The 16,688-nt window shown below is 40.0% G+C and overlaps 1 protein-coding gene across 1 annotated transcript in view; it reads left to right on the forward strand.

The window, feature by feature from the left end:
• Positions 1-532: 532 nt before the first annotated feature.
• Positions 533-16,688, forward strand: part of SOBP (sine oculis binding protein homolog) — a 162,017-nt gene continuing 145,861 nt past the window's right edge. Inside the window, exons 1-3 of the mRNA XM_069488470.1 lie at positions 533-1,134; positions 13,205-13,343; positions 15,141-15,326. Of these exons, the coding sequence (XP_069344571.1) occupies positions 1,039-1,134; positions 13,205-13,343; positions 15,141-15,326 (421 nt within the window). The 5' untranslated portion in view covers positions 533-1,038. The remainder of the gene's footprint in view (positions 1,135-13,204; positions 13,344-15,140; positions 15,327-16,688) is intronic.

The raw sequence follows: 16,688 nt of genomic DNA on the forward strand, positions 1-16,688 counted from the left end.
CCCCCGAGACCCCAGCACTGCAACCCAGAGGCGGCGAGCTCAGTCTGCCTTCCCCGGGGGAAGCGGCCCACGACCTCAGGTCCCCGCGCCCTCCCATCCCACAACCTCCTTCCTTCACCCCCATTCATTTTTCCTCAGCAGCTTCTAGGACGGGCTCAAAAACCAACTCCAACCCCCTCGCCGAGCCCACGTCACGGAACTAAGGATAAGGGCTGGGGTTGGAGCGGGCGCCAACGGCCGGGCGCTGTTGCTGAGAGGGGGCGGCCGCGGGGGGCGCCGCGTCCGGACCGTGCCCGCCGCGGATGAACAGGCGGCCGCGGGCAGCCCCCGGAGCCGCGCAGCATCCGCGTACACAGTGACGGTGGAAGCCACGCCCGCTCGGGAGCCGGGGGGCTGTCCTAGCCCCCCCACCTTTCCTCCTCCCGCCGGCCCCCTCCCTGCCCCAGCGCCCTCCTTCCCCCTCCTCCCCGCGCCGGCCCCCGGCCCGCCCCCGGCTCGGCTCGCGGGAGGCGCTGGGCGCCCGGGCTGGCGCGCTCTCCCGGGCTCACACACACATCCACGCACGCACGCCCCGAGCAGCTCTCTCCGCGCCCGGCCCTCGTCCCCCTCGCCCATGCAGACGGACAGAGCGACGGAAGATGGCTGACGACTCCGTGGGGCACCAAGGATGCAGCCTGGCGGCGGCGGCGGCGGGAGCGGCAGCGGCAGCGGCGGCGGCAGGGGCAGCGGCAGCAGCGGCGGCGTTGGCGGCGGCGGCGGCGGCAGCGGCAGCAGGAGCAGGAGCAGGAGCGGCGGCCGCGGCATCCCCGAGACTCCCCGAGCTCCCTTTCCCTCTGACAGCCACTGACGTCCTCCGCCGCTAGAAGAGACCCCGCTTCTCCGGCGCCTGCCTTCCCTCCCCCTCCCAGCCCCGGCCCCGCCAGCACCGCTACCTCCGCCAGCTTTGCCACCATCAGCACCACCGCCACCACCACCACCACCACCACCGCCGGCGGCGGCAGCAGCCATTTCATCTCCACAGAAACCAGACACAAAAACATGGCAGAAATGGAGAAAGAAGGGAGACCTCCGGAAAATAAAAGGAGCAGGAAACCGGCTCACCCTGTGAAAAGGGAGATCAATGAGGAAATGAAGGTATTTTTGGACCTCAGGGGCTGGGGAGACGGAGCTCTTTCTAACGCCCGCTCCCTTTGCGCCGTTGTGTGGATTCGGGGGGTACAGGGGCGCGCTTGTCAGTTTCTGTAGGATGCCCAGAACGTCTCAGCTGCTCCTCCAGGTGTAAGGCAGAGGCCAACTCGCGGTCTGCATCCCCGAAATTTGCCAACCTCAGATGTGATTGTGGGGGGAAGACCACATACTATTTAACCTTACAAACCCCAGGCTGGCACAGGCGCGTTTCAGGGGGAGGGCACCGGGGGCCAGGCGGCGGGTGGGCATGATGAAGAGGGTCTCCGCGCGGGCGGTGTAGTTTTTTTCCCCTTCTTTGGGAATCATCCTTCGGGTCCCTCCAAAGTTAGGAGCCACCCGGCCGAGGCACCCCGGGGAGAGCTCGATTCCACCCTCCTTCCCATTTCATCCCCCTGCTCCTGGATCCCGCTTCTTCCCAAGCGGTCAGCTGCGAAGGTGTAAAGAGGCTGTCAGTGCCCAGCGAGTTGCGGCCCGAGAGGCGCAGGTCTGGGTACCGTCCTGACCGCCCGCTCGCCTCGCCCGCCCCCTCCCGCTCCTCTCAATCGGTTGCCTCAGCCTCCCGCTCGCCTCTGCGTGCCTCACTTCCCAGTTGAGCAGACCCCAGCAAGCCCCGCTGAAAGAGAGCTGTCTGAGGGGCGGCCTTCGCGGGGCGCCTGCCCATTGTTCAGAAAGGCAAGCCCGGAGTCCTCCCGTCGAAGCCGGGCTCCCCGCCAGGCCAGCGGTGCTCCAGAGGTGGCGAGCGCAGCAGCCTTGCGCTCCAGCTGTTCGTGTTAGCGAGATTGCACAAGAACACCGCTCAGCTCCAGACCCCTTCGTCGCCCCCCACTCTCTTATTTTCCATGAAGTTGCGGCTTTTGCCTAGACAAGAGTTTTATTCTGTGTTGATTTCACGAGTCTCTCTTGATTTTTTGAAAAATTTATTTTATTTATCTAGTTTTCTTTTTCTGAGTTACGAAAAAGTAGCAGGTTTGCATTCTGCAGTCTTCTTGGTATTCCCCATCTTCTGCATAGAATCCTTAATACTGCCAGGTGACTTGATCAGTTTTGGTTAAGTTTGTATTTAAAAGACAACTTGGATGAAATGGTGTGCAACTAAGTCAAATTTATTGCACTTTGACGTTTTCTTCATTAGAACAAGCATATTCTATGAGAGTGCCTCGTACGAAGCCCAGGCTTAGAGGAGTACAGATCTGTGTGTATGTGTACCTAGGTGCATATGTTTAGCTTTGTCTTCCTCCTAGAAATGCCAGTGGCAATTTAAGTTTTGGAATTAGTGCTTTCATTTCTGGGTGAGGAACTTAGTGCTTGGAACCATGAGGTGCAGCATCAGAACAACAGAGAGTTAAGGAAATCAATGCCATTTCTGTGATGGAAACCACCACTGATTCCAATGATAGGTGTTTTTTGTTTTTTGTTTTTTAAGATGAGAAGAAGTTGTCTTTCGATGGGGGTGGAATTCAAACAGTCTACAATAACCATTATTCCTCACTTACCCTTCCCTCCCGTCCTGCACTTCCAGATTACTTTTCCATTTCATTTTAGATTGAGAGTGGGGGAAGGGGGAAGAGGTGAAGGCCACTAGGAAATCATAGCGTGCTCTGGCCCTTTAAAATGCTGCCTAATGTGATCTATATGGATGGCAGCTTTTAAGTTTCATAGGTTCTAGAATTACAAATTAGCTAATTTTAATCAAAACATGTGAAATGTTATCCCGGCTGGATATAAAGGCTGACTGTGCTCCATGCTTGGGGCTCGCGTTGTTGACTTTGGCTGCAGGCGCACTCCGTGGTTTGGGAGATAGTTGTCCTTCTACAGTATAACAGATGTTTGTCTGAACTGGTGAGGAAGAAACAAAAACAACATTGTGTGAAGGGGAAAAATTACACAATTTTAGCCGATGCTGCAGGCCTAAGTATGGAATTAACCTTGGTGCACAGAATTTCCTCTTTTGAAAATGTTATTTTTCTTCCAAATCACCACCTACAATTGGAATTTTTAATCCTCATCGTTTCAATATAGAGTAGCATTAAATAAGAAGTTTTACACAGCAGATCATTCAATTGCTTATAGGATTGGTATTTTCTCTCCAATTTGGAACAATGTAAAAGACCCCTGAACAAAATTTTCAGTCATGTTCACGCACACCATGCTAGTAGCCCTAGTGGAATTGTTTAGTAGGCATTCCTCTAATATAATAGCACCAAAAGCCCTCATTTAAAAGGTAGATTCTCAAAGTCAAAACATGGAAGGGTTATTTTTAACTCATTAATATTTTTCTGCTTTTAATATTAATAACCACATCAACAAGACCCCTCCCAAACCTCATGATATTATTACCCCTTCAGCTCCCTGAACCTGAAGTATAGAGTAACATAACAAGTTGGTTGCCCTGTATAAAAATGTGTGCAACAAAATGTCACCGAGAACACAATGTGGCCTTGTGCAGCTTCATATCGGTGCCGCTGGAGCTGCCTGGTTGTGTTTGCCTTCATCTGAACGGCTTTCATCTGGACCAGTGTAAACTAAGCCCTGGTAAGTAATCACTGCCCGGCAGAAAGAAAGGAATGTATACAGCTAGCGTGGCCTAAGCTGTAAAAACGGAAACCTGAGCCCCCACCTCGGATCACATATCAAGGCTTGAAGGTAGGGGAAATGAAAGGGGGAAAGAGGAGAGAGCAAATGGAAAAGTCAGTCTGGGAAGTGGAGGGTCAGGAGGAGGCCCCCCTTAGGGAGATTTGGCTCAGGGATTAGGGAATTTTATCGTGGTGTACAGTGACCTACTCAGGTTTCAACACTGGTTGGATTGAGTTGCTTCTCTGTGAGCTGAAAGAAAAAGGACTGGTGTGTATGTGATTTTTTTTCCCCTTCGGGTAATAGAAAGGACATTGGTACAAGTGTCTATTTTAAGTACAGCAAATGCAGGCCACTGAAAATGAGCAACAAAATTGCCTCATCACAGAGACTTCCTTCAAGATTTCCTAGCTGAGATAGTCACATTTTATTTAAAAATGGAGAAGACAAACTGGCTGAGGTTTAGCTGACACCAGTAATGGCTTTGGAGATTGTCTTCATGTGGCTGAGAGCTAATGTTGGTTGCTGTTTCAGTAGATCAGATATTGAGTTACATTTTCGTTATCACTGGTTTAATGTACATGGCAGTTGTAACAAATTTAAATTTGATACAATATAATTTTGTGTGTGAAAAGTACATGACTTGGCATAGCTTGCTTATAGTGTACTTCAGTGAAAATATCTTCAAGTAGAAATGTTTGACTCACTATGACCTTTACAATTTTTTTTAATCTTTCCTTTTCTTCTTCTTTTATTCTGTTTTTTTCCTGATAAAAAGACTGGTTATCTTACTGTACTTAGAATTACTATGCCATATTTAATTAGTGACTAATGAGATTTTAAAAAATCTGACGGTGGTACAATTTATATTTGGACTGTTTGGTTTCTAAAGTAAATATTGTGATTGCATCTAATGTAATATTTCTCTTATATACTGTTAGCTCACATATATCATAATAAATGAATGTCAAGAGGGAATTCTGACCTGTGGAAGGGTTAAGTAGCTTGAGTAGTTCATCCTGAACATGGTAGATACAATATAAAAACCAGTTTGTACTAGTAGATGTGTTAAGTGTAAATATTTGTGTAAGGGAAATATTGTTGCATTTGAGGATATATATTTTGTGCAGATAGATCTTTTGTGATCAGTAGCTAAAAACAATAATACAACTAAAAAAATCTAAACTATGAGTAGAGATAATGAATCAGATTTTTATCTTTTAAAACGCTTTGACAAAACCAATATGATTAGATCAAGAACTCCATCCTGGAAACTTTCCTAAACAAACCATAATTAATGCACTTACAATGTTTGACTTCTTTATCAATTGCTAAACTACGGGATAATCTGTATTAAATGTCATAGGGTCTCTCCTTTGCTGAAGAAGTTTTCTGTCCATAAATATTCTCAGTAAGTAATTTGTACCTAAAAATATGCTTCAGTCCTGATGCCTACAGTTTGAGTCAAGCACATCTGTTAGAGTTTAATAGGAAACATACCACAAGATTTTCTAGTTTGGTTTCTGATGATTTTGATTTGGTATTAAAAATGACCTGTGTCAATAGCATAGACAATAAAGCAAGTTGCGGAGCTGAGCTGGTGAGATAAATAGCTTGACATTAAAAAAAAAAAAAAAGGAGAGAGAGGAATCACAGTGTGGATTGGAAAAGTCAGCATGTTTAAGGCTGAAATCAGTTCATTACTAAAACAGATATATTTTAAGTTTTGCTGCTGAAACTCTATCCTGGTGTCAGAAGCAGTATATCTAAGGAACTTAGAAAGTGGGCTTGGGACCAGATCCTGCTGTGGCATTCGCAAATTATATCAGACCTCCTCTGCTGAGCAGTGGCCTCAGGTGTGCCACGTGGCAGGGCTGGGGCCTAATGTCAGTGGAGACATAGCCCTTGCCCTTTGGGAGCAGGTATAGGATGTTCCTGAGACCTCGGCTTTGCTCTCAGTTGTTCTCCTCAAGGCTCCAGGCTAAACCCATGGATCCTGAGAGGGCGTGCAGAGCTATGCATTATGCTTGTTCAAATGAGGAGGGTGAGGGAGGGTGTTTCTGGGAAGAGTCTCTTTCTCCATCTGTGAACTGGTATGATGTGTGGTAGGCATCGTTCTCTAAGCCTTATACAACTCACAGGTTCCAGGGACGAGGAAATGGAAAGGAACCACTCCACTTCCTCCCGAATCTGAAATAAACATTTGAACTAGAAGAAAATGAGTCTGACAGACTCATTCCCTTCTGCGTTTCCTGCCTCTGTGCTTGCCAAGCACTGCTCTGAGAAGCCAAGCCTTACTCTCCTTGTGTGAAAGATAGACTTATAGAAACCAAGAGGTAACAGAATTTTTAAAGCAAAGTCAAAAACAGGACCTCAGAAAAGGGCAACTATTAGTGAGCACAAGTGGCTATTTAAAAAGGAGATTTCCAGGAAAAGATAGTCTCTTGTTAGGGTGACTAGAGTTTTTATGTCTTTGTATCTTCTAAGGAAAGTTCCTTTTATTTACTGAGTTTTTACACTTAAAAAAAATTATTGGAAGTAGTAGAAGGTGAATCATAAAAATCCCTGAAGTCTAAAACTTCCTCTTGTGGAATGGGAAGTCAGCCACACTTGCAGTCTCAAGCTAATAAGATTATCGAATATTTTCCTAAAAGAGAGGAGATATTACAGAGTAGAAGAAGGAAAAAAAAAAAAAACTGAGAGTACTTTGTTTTTCATAGTGCCAATTGAAACATGTAAACAGACATGAAAGCATGTGGTAAGTGAGATTTGCTGAATGTATATTTTAGGATCTGTAGACTGATAGGTGTTAATATCTCTTATATAACCAAAGGCCTGTGGAACTCTGTATGCTTTAAGGCCAATGGCTTTGGCGCAGACAGGAAAACAATGTAACAAGTCTGGAGGATTTTTAAGGCAGTTCTGCAGCTGTGAAATGACACAGCTGCACACAGCTGTACACCTGCCATGCCTGCCACAATGTTAGCCTGAGGGCCAGTATTCACAATTCCACAGCATTTGTTTGACCCTTTTGGGACATTTGATGTCCTGGCAGCAGACACCAACGTGGGACATGATTGTCTGCTCTATGTCACAACAAGACAATAAAACACCATAGATTTTATATGCGGAGCCACACGATTTTGGTTTCATATGCCAATTATATAGCCATCCAATTTAGAATATATCAATAAGTTAACAAGACTTTTTTCTCCGGCCTGTTCTAAGCCAGAGTTATGTATTAATGTTAAGATGTGTACTTTGCATTAAAAATCATTGTGTTGTGGCTGAGAACAATGCTGCAAAATGAATCAAAATGGAGTACATAGACCATCTTCAAAGGATTTCAAGCTAGAAAGCTGTAGTTCAGATAAAAGCAGCAGGGCTCAATGTATAAACTCTGCACCAAGAATGGGAATCGGGCCACTTTTATTATTTCATGCATATTGATGACCCTCTAGTGGGTCATCCGTGGGGAGTGGTTCATCCTTACTACACCATCTGATCCAGTGGGAATGTGGAAGTACTTTGTAATCTGTAAAGGGCTCTTCAAATATTTCCTTTACGTTATTTGAATTTTACCTCATGACCTTTTGCTTGGCAAAACCATAAAATAAAACTGATCCGCTGGGTCTGTGTTAAGAGAGACAACGACTCAGCCCTGGGCCAGACCTGGGAATAGAGCTAGAAACTGACATCCAACCAAGTTCAATTCCTGGTTCACTCTCTGGAACTTGAACAAGGCTCTGCCTCTGTTTTGCAGATTCCCTTTCTTTATCTCTACCAGCAAGTTGAACGATGCTTAATAGAAGTCTACCGCAGGAGTCAGTCAGAACACATGGAGATGGAAAGGAAGATAAACTATTTTCCAAAAATAACCATCATTCTATTATTCATAACCTTAACCATCAGAGATACTAGCATTTTTTTTTTCCTGCATTATAAATTGGTCAGGATTGGGATTTTTCTTTTCCTTTGAAAGTATTTCTCATGTGCTCCACTATCTTGAATAATGTGTGTCAGAATGTTTTGAAATTAAGTAACGTAACTGACAGAACCTTTTTATTGTCATTAGCACTGTGAGTATACCTTACGTGTTGTCTGTGAGACTATGTTAATTAATTTCTAATTTAAAATAGTTTTATTTTTATAAAAATAATACATGGACATGCTAAAAATAGTAGAATAAGCAATAGAAATAAGCAAAAATAAAAACAAAGCCTATAATTTTCCCACCCAGACACACTGTCAATACTTTGATGTATGTTTTTTCATGCCCTTTTCTGTGTGTGATATATATGTTTTTATAAAAACAAAAATGATCTCATACTATACTAACCTTCCTTTTAAAACTTAATATACTGTTAATAGCTTTTCATGGCAATGAAAATTTATCTGTAGCATATATTTTAGTGACAAAATAGTATTCTATTATGTGACTAAACTATCATTTATTTAACCAAATTCCTATTTGGCATTTAGTTTATTTCTAAGAAAACAGCACTGTGATAAACTTTCCTGAACATGCGTATTTCTGTATCTATTTTCCTAGGACAGTTCCTATAATACCTAGAAATAAAATTGCTGAGTCTAAGGGTATATAAAAACTTTAAGGCTTTTAATGCATACAGTCAAATTACTCTTTCTAAAAGTTGTATCAATTTAAATTTCCACTAGTATGAGAGTGCTCACTAGCACTACATATTATATTTTTTAAACTTTTACATATTTATTTTTAGAATCAGGTTTTCCTGCATTTTGTTTGATCATTTCTCTGTATTTATGCATTTAGAAAAATATTTGTGAATGTATCCAAATGCATTAGTACATTTATTGAGCACATTCTAAGTGCCAGGTATTGTGCTAGGTGAGGCATAAAATGAAATAAAAGGTTTCTGCTCTCACATAACTTATAGTGTGTTTGGAATAGATGACGTATTTTACCAGAACTGGGTCTTGGAGTGAAAATGAGAATTATGTTTGTAGGGTTTGGGGAAGGCATGACTTTCCCCTCATTTGGGTGAATGGGAGTTTTTTTTTTTAATACTTCCTGCTCTCTTGGGTAGGATATAACTTTGAAAACACATTGACATCCAGTTATGCAAGGCCTCGTATGAAACAAATCAGTGGTGCCTACTTATGTCTTAAAATCTGTTTGGTGTTTTCAAAATAAATAAAATTATCTGTCCTTTTTAAAGATCTTGAAGTACTTGTGTTTCAGAGATACTTTAAGAATTTGTAATTGCTGCCATTTTCAAAGCCCCTTGAAGTCAACTTTTTTTTATTTAACTGGTAAAATGTTCAATTAAAAATCATTTAGATTGAACTTTGACATTTGTATAGTACTTCTAGTTGTATAGGGAGGGTATCAAATAACTGTCCTGGGAATTAAGCTCCAACAAAAATGATTTTGCTGGTATAGAAAAAACTCAGGAGTAGCAAGGAAATAGTAAAATTTCCTTTCTACCTATCTTTCTGTGATCTTATTTTTTTTAAATTTTAGGGAGAGATCATGCTTTCAGACTAAATATTGGGATTGTTTTTTTTTCCTTAGGAGCCCTGGAGGTGAGAGAGGGGAATTGGGGAGGGAAGGGAAGAAGCAGGAAAATTAAGTATTAGAAGTACAAAGCAATTAGAGTCAGATGTGATGTCAAAAAATTGTAAAATGAGAAGATTCAATTTTAATTGTGAATTTTGAGCACCACTGTTCCAACAATACAAGTAATTAAGGATAATAGAGGTCAATGATCAAATCTGAAAGTAAATAAAGTCTCAACATAGGTAGATATGCCCTGGTTAGAAACCTCATGATATTGACATCCCATGGTATGATTGCTTTGCAACTGTTTGATTGGTCCAGGGAGGTAGCTTCTTTGGAATTGCTGACACATTGGGCTATACAGAATTTATAAGAGAAAGAGACCTGGTATGAGAATCAGAAGATCTGTATTTTAGTTTTGCCTTTACTGGGTGACCTCTTATGCCTGTCTTTTACCTTCTTGATGCTCTGATTATCTGTTGTAAAATGGGGATGTTACATAGGTTCACCAAAAGTTTATTGTGGAAATCAAATACCTAAAACATAGGGTTATTGAAAGGAGCAAGAGAATTAAAGGATGTGGAAACACTGTAAAGTGCTGTGAGAGTGTTAGACATTATCATTGTAATTATAGTGACCTATTTTCCAAACCTAAGTTGGACTGCATGGTATGAGAGAGGATTTTTGTGGTACTTCCAAGGGCAAGAGGCAGTCTGCAAAATGTAGTTCAGATGCCAAAATATTGAAATTTCTGGCACATTTTGATGGTTTATGGGAGCAATGATAAAATATTTGAAATAGTGACTCAGTAAAATTCATGATGTGTGATCACTATAATTATGAAATATCTTTTCAAAAGGTGTTTTATTTCTCATACAAGTTCTTTGATTTCACAGAATCCTAAAACTGAGAGGGAGTTTTAACAGACTCAACTTCAGTTTCCTGTCCTAAGTCTCCAGGAGAAATGCTGGGTGAAGATTTTGGGGAAAACAAGTTTTATAACCTGTCTTGTTACAGTAGCTTGCTTTATTATTGAACATCCTTACCTAAAAATCTCTCTGCATTTTAAGTCTTATTACTTTTTTTCACCTTTTAAAACAATATATATATGTAACAAATAAGAAACTTACATACGAAAAGAATAACTCTTTTAATCGAAAATTCTTTTGTAAAGGATAATCATACAAAAAATGCTGAAACAATGACAGAATTTTCTATCAGTAAGACTTGACAACCCTTATAGGCCATAAACATTAAATTCATTTCTTTTAGAATATGTTATGTTTATTGAATGATAAATGCAAAAATCTATTTCATTTGCTTTGATTTACCGCCACAATGAAGGCACATGATATGTAGCATCAAACTTTACATGGGAATTTAAAAATTTAAGTTATTTGTTCCTTGAGGTTCTTTGGCTTAATACAGTAGTGTATACAATAGAGGTAATAGTCTATTTCTTGTAGCTATACTACAAAAACTTTGGTGTTTGTGTTCTCTCTTTCTTTCATCTTGCTCCTCCTTTCATGAAAGGTTTAAGATTTGTGGCTTGGGGCTTTATACACCTTTTGTTTTCTGCTTTTGCAGTCATATATCAAAACATTAAGGTGTTTATTTTTATTTTCCATGACAAGAAAGGGAATATTTTAGAGTTTATTTTCCCTGACATTTATAGTAACTCACAAATTATGGAATAGATCAAGTTCATATTGGTTGTTCCACGAAGCCTCTGAATTTTCAGCAGAAGCCATAAACTAAACTGATGCAGTTAAGATACTCAAATAGTATGAATTTGGTGTTAATAATCCAGTTGAGGTTTCAGTTTTTACCCAAATGTCTGAAACTTCTGGATCCCATCTCTGGGATTGGTTCTGAAAGGCTGAATGGATTTGCAGCTGGACTAAAACAAACAAATCTATATCCTTGGCTGGAGGTTGCTTCATGAATTATGCATCTGTAGCCTTTGTGTGACTTCAGAGGTTAACTTGGAGAAAGTGGCACCCAGGTATAAATGGTCTGTAATACTGGATGTGGTAGCCAGGAGTTACTACGCAAAAGATATTCTGTCTTGTTGGCACAGTTCCCTTAGAGATTGGGGCAAACAGCACACAAACCGATAGGATGGCTTGAAGTTGGCTGTTAATGCTGTTGGGAATTGGTTTTTTGATGCAAGGTGTAAGCCTCATCCTTGGAGATTTCTGCTGCCAGACCACTGACGTAGGACCTTGATTTGTGTGCCTAGGGACTGTCATTCTTGAGTCAGACACTAGGCTCAGTAAAAGAAATTAGGTGTTAGGGGAGACTGATGCCTCATTAAAGGGGTCTCTTTTGATTGAGTAGAGCAGCATTTAGCCCAGTCCTCCTCAGTGGTATTCCTGAAGTTGCCGAGCTTATTATTCATATCGATCATATCATCTTTGTGCATTCATGAAAAGAATGTCTATTTAATGTGGACATGACCAGCCATCAGAGAGAATAAGTGCCTCACTAAAGCTTAATATGGCTGACTGTTGGCCTTGTGGATGGTAACACTGAATCAATCTGGCTAGATTTTTTTTTCATTGCTGGTATACTATGCCATCACAGATTGACCCAGCTGGAGTTCAGAGCTTAAGTGGGTACTAAAGCAAAAAATCTAGCATCCTATGGGTAGTTTGAAATACCAGGTTTGCTTTTGCAGAGTCAGAAGTGTAACATCTTTTATTTTTTATGCAACTCCTGCTGAAATCTAAAGTCGTGAAATTCAAGAAAACATGGAACTCACACGTTGAGGCTGTGCACACTCTGGCTTAGCCTTGGTGCTTTGTTTCAAAAATATAAATTATACATCCCAGTGTAACTCAGAAATGACAGCTTCTAAGGAGAATAATAAAAGATTCTTTGAGCCACAAAGAAGGTTAGAATATATAGTTTTTCTAGCTCAGTCTAGGAGGCTCATGGTGCGCTGCCAGATAGAGATGTTTAAACCACACAGGACCATTAAGATAGCTAACACACATAGTCTCACATCTTATATTGAGATCTTGTAATTGATAAGTTAATAAAAAATAGTCACCTGATAGACGATATTAAATTTGTCCAATTATACTAATTATTTTCAAAGTTTGATATCCATAATAACAATGGTAATGCCTTATATCTATATATTGATTTATACTTCATAAAGTGGTTTCATACGTTTTCCAAAATCTGGGCTGACTATAACCTTAAAGTTATTTGGTACTTTTATGTTACTTGCCAGAAGATAATCATAGTGACCTTTGATTTCATGGAGAAAGAATCTGTCACTAATGAAATTTATAAAACATTATGCATTAATTTTTAAACATACTCTTACAAAAGGGAAAATTAAAAATGGGGACCCTTATAACCTATTCAGCTTTCTGTATGGTAGTGGTTGACAATTGAGAAATTATTTCTTTGTTGAGATTTTGCTTTATCTGAGATAAGAGTCGTGTTAAGAAATAACATCTGAATCAGAAAGCAATTCTAATTTAAATTAATCTGAACCACAAAAGGTTGATTGTTTTCATTTTCAAAATCTTTTCTTAGCTGTTTTTGTGATTTACCTTTCAATATTTTTGTGCTAGTGTGGGATATAGACCCTGCAGAAGAGTATGCTAAAATATGACTTCTTACTTCCTATTCATAAGCACAACTAACAAATATCTTTTTTCTTATTATCTTTAAATTACAAATGTCTGAAGGCCTGTCATAATTGGATGCGTCATCCTGAGATTTAAAAGCATTACAATTTTTGAACGTGATTTGAAAATGAACACTACTCTAGGGGAAGTGGAACAGTGCTGGCATAAATGGGGTGGGGCAAACAGAATTCAATTTATGCCTTCTTTTCTAATAGTTATTGATTGTAGAAATAAGTAGGAGCCTGTGCTTCTCTTTCAGAACTTTGCAGAAAACACCATGAATGAACTCCTTGGCTGGTATGGCTATGATAAGGTTGAATTAAAAGATGGTGAAGATATTGAATTCAGGAGCTACCCTACAGATGGGGAGAGCCGGCAGCACATTTCTGTTCTCAAAGGTAATGACATTTAATGTCCCTTTGTTCATGCAAAGAAGGATTAACTATCTCAACCTGCCAGAATTGAGTTGCTTTGGGACTCTTTGTTGATTATGCCAATGGTTGATTTAAACATACATCCCTGCAATGCTTTCCCATAAGCAGAATTCCACAGAATATAAGAGCACAATGTAAAAGAAAGACAAACACAACTTAATCTCCTTCCACCAATGGGAGAACTAGACAAGAGCTAGGGACCTTAAGTGCTGTGGTCCTGCCCACAAATTTATAGAAAGAGACAATGTTTGCTAACTTCTAGTTTCCTGATCCCTTTGATATATCATCATTTGTTGGGGACTGGGGCTTTCTGTTAAGTGAAATGTTAGATTTAGGTTTTTAGACTGTAAGAAAGATTCACTGCTAGTTTGGTAATCCCCTTCCTTTTTTTTTTTTTTTTAATAGGAATTTGAAATAGAAGCTCTATTTTTGTTTGTATTTAAAATTTTCACTCCCCTCCTGCCCCCACAGCCTTGAATAGGGTAAGAATTGGAGTAAGAGAGTAGTAGATGATTAGATCCTTATTATTCTATAGGAATTTTCATCAAAGCTCAGCTAAAGAGTGAAAATTGCAGAGGCTTGGCAGAGCTGAATTAATACTGATTCTACTAGTAGGTTGCAGTGCCAGATATCTCATGGGGGAAGCCTATATGAATACTGAATTTATGAACCTAAATTTGGAATGAGAGTTTGCTTATCAAAGAAAAGAGGAGGAGCATGTGAAGAAACCAATTTGGGGAACTTTAATAAAATGTGGGTAAAACAAATTGTGCATCATCACTGGCAATTTGATCAGTATTTGCATTGCATTCAAAATCTACTGGCATAAACTACCTGTTCAAACATTTTATTTCCAGTCTTTAAGATAGTGCTTTCCCTTCTTATATGCCAAGCAAGGAAATGTAAATGAGCTGTCCTGCAGGCATGTGGAATTGAATGTACATGACAAATTTTCTGTTAGGCTTGCTATGAAATTGTACACATCATGTTATGGAGATAGTATCATCAATTTCACTGTAAGTGAAAAATGGAAATCAGGAATTTATGTTCTATAAACTAATAGCTCATGTAATACTTAGCCTAGGTAATAATCTTTGCCTCTAGGGAATATGGAAAGAGAGAATGCCAGGATATGCTATAAGAGGAAAAAAGTTGTTTTCCATGGTTGAGGTTTTTTGTTTTGTTTTGTTTTTTAATGATTCATGTGCAAGGGTAAAATGTGCAAAGTTCATATCATTGTAATTTTTTTCATTTTGTTAATTTTTAATGGATATTATCAATACTTTGTGAAACATCAATTTACTTCCCAATGATCTGTTTTCTTCTCATTGGTGCATTTGATTATATTATGGTCCAAGTTTATAAGACAGTGAGACCTAGTTACAATGCTGGGTGGCACGTTTTAGGCTTTCCCCTGGTAGCCAGAGAGCGATGTTTGCTGTATATCACTTTGTAGATGGAAAAGGTTAATTGCCTCTCAATTTTCTATGGGATTTTACAGTGCTAAAATTCATCACCATGATTCAGCTGGGATATTAGCTATCATAGTGGAGCAAATTATAGAGGAGCCCATTGGAAATTTATGGTAACAAGACTAAAAAGGTCCAGGATGGACTGTGGATTTTCAGTAAATTGTTTAAAGATTTGCAAGGAAAAATTTGTTTTGTTACAGGCCATTTTTCTTGGAAAAAAAAAAAGGAAAATTTAAAGTCTATTGAATAAGTCCTTTTGTCATATTGAATATGATTTTTTTTTTTACAGAAAATTCTTTGCCAAAACCAAAATTACCTGAGGACAGTGTTATTTCACCATACAATATAAGCACAGGCTATTCAGGGCTTGCCACTGGAAATGGACTCAATGACTCACCTGCAGGGTCAAAGGACCATGGCAATGTGCCCATTATTGTACCTTTAATTCCACCTCCTTTCATAAAGCCACCAGCAGGTAAGTCATGACTGGAGTTTTCAATAAATTCAATGTTAATGATTCATGGAAAGTTGTTTTAACTGTCTTATGTATAATTATTAAAGCTCAAGTTAACTTTAGTAGAGACTGTTTTAGGAACTTTGTAGGTAAGAAATGTTAAAGCATACATTATTTAAAATGTTATTGCTGTATTAGGAAAATTCCCCTACCTGTTACTGCTTAGGCTGTCAACTTCCAACTGATAATAAACCTTTCCTACCACCAGCTACAAAAAAAAGGTATTTTCCTTCTCTGAAGTCACCTGTTTAAAATTTTGAAAAGGTTAAAAAATAATTTAAAAAAATAAGATATACACAATGACAGGTTAGTAAGATAAAAAAGTAATCATGGTTGAACTGGGTGATACATAAGGAAGGCCAGGTCTCCTCTGGGTTTACTTATAAAAGGGCATGGCAGGCTTGTTCCTCAACATGCCTTCCTCTAAATCCATTCAAGAAACAACCTAGGCCGGGCGCGGTGGCTCACGCCTGTAATCCTAGCACTCTGGGAGGCCGAGGTGGGCGGATCGTTTGAGCTCAGAAGTTCGAGACCAGCCTGAGCAAGAGCGAGACCCCATCTCTACTAAAAATAGAAAGAAATTATATGGACAGCTAAAAATATATATAGAAAAAAAATTAGCCGGGCATGGTGGTGCATGCCTGTAGTCCCAGCTACTCGGGAGGCTGAGACAGGAGGATCGCTTGAGCTCAGGAGTTTGAGGTTGCTGTGAGCTAGGCTAACGCCACGGCACTCACTCTAGCCTGGGCAACAGAGTGAGACTCTGTCTCAAAAAAAAAAAAAAAAGAAACAACCTAGATTACACATCTTCTCCATAGAGCTCTTCCTTATTCCTGGAAAGCTCTCTTTGAGAACTTTAAAAAGAAAAAATAATGGAGACCTGAATTTCACTTGTGCAAAAATGTAATCGGTTCTTTTATATTTCCAGAAAATTAGATGGCATAGTAGAGCTAGATGGCAAGCTAGGCTACAGATGCATTTCACACAGAGAAAGAAGTTAAATAATATTGTGTCTGGCTTGCTGTAAAATGTTGGAATCATGCTAGAATGCTTAATTGCAACACTGTTTATTTTTCTGTGTATCGAATTGAACAATGATAAATACTGAGTTTCACCAGCAGTACCCATGAGAGCTAATGCCTGTATTTTTATTAGGGAAAATAAGCATTTGGTTATGTTTCCATAAACAGCGAAGACATTTGTAGATATAAGTTCCTAGGCTTATGTTATAGATATATTTACACTGTATTCTAAGTGTTACTCACATTTTCCTTCATGGTTATGGCCATATTCTCTTGCTTGGCCTATTGCATTTTATCAGTA

This window comes from Eulemur rufifrons, chromosome 15 (genome assembly GCF_041146395.1).
Source record: "Eulemur rufifrons isolate Redbay chromosome 15, OSU_ERuf_1, whole genome shotgun sequence".
NCBI lineage: Eukaryota > Metazoa > Chordata > Mammalia > Primates > Lemuridae > Eulemur > Eulemur rufifrons.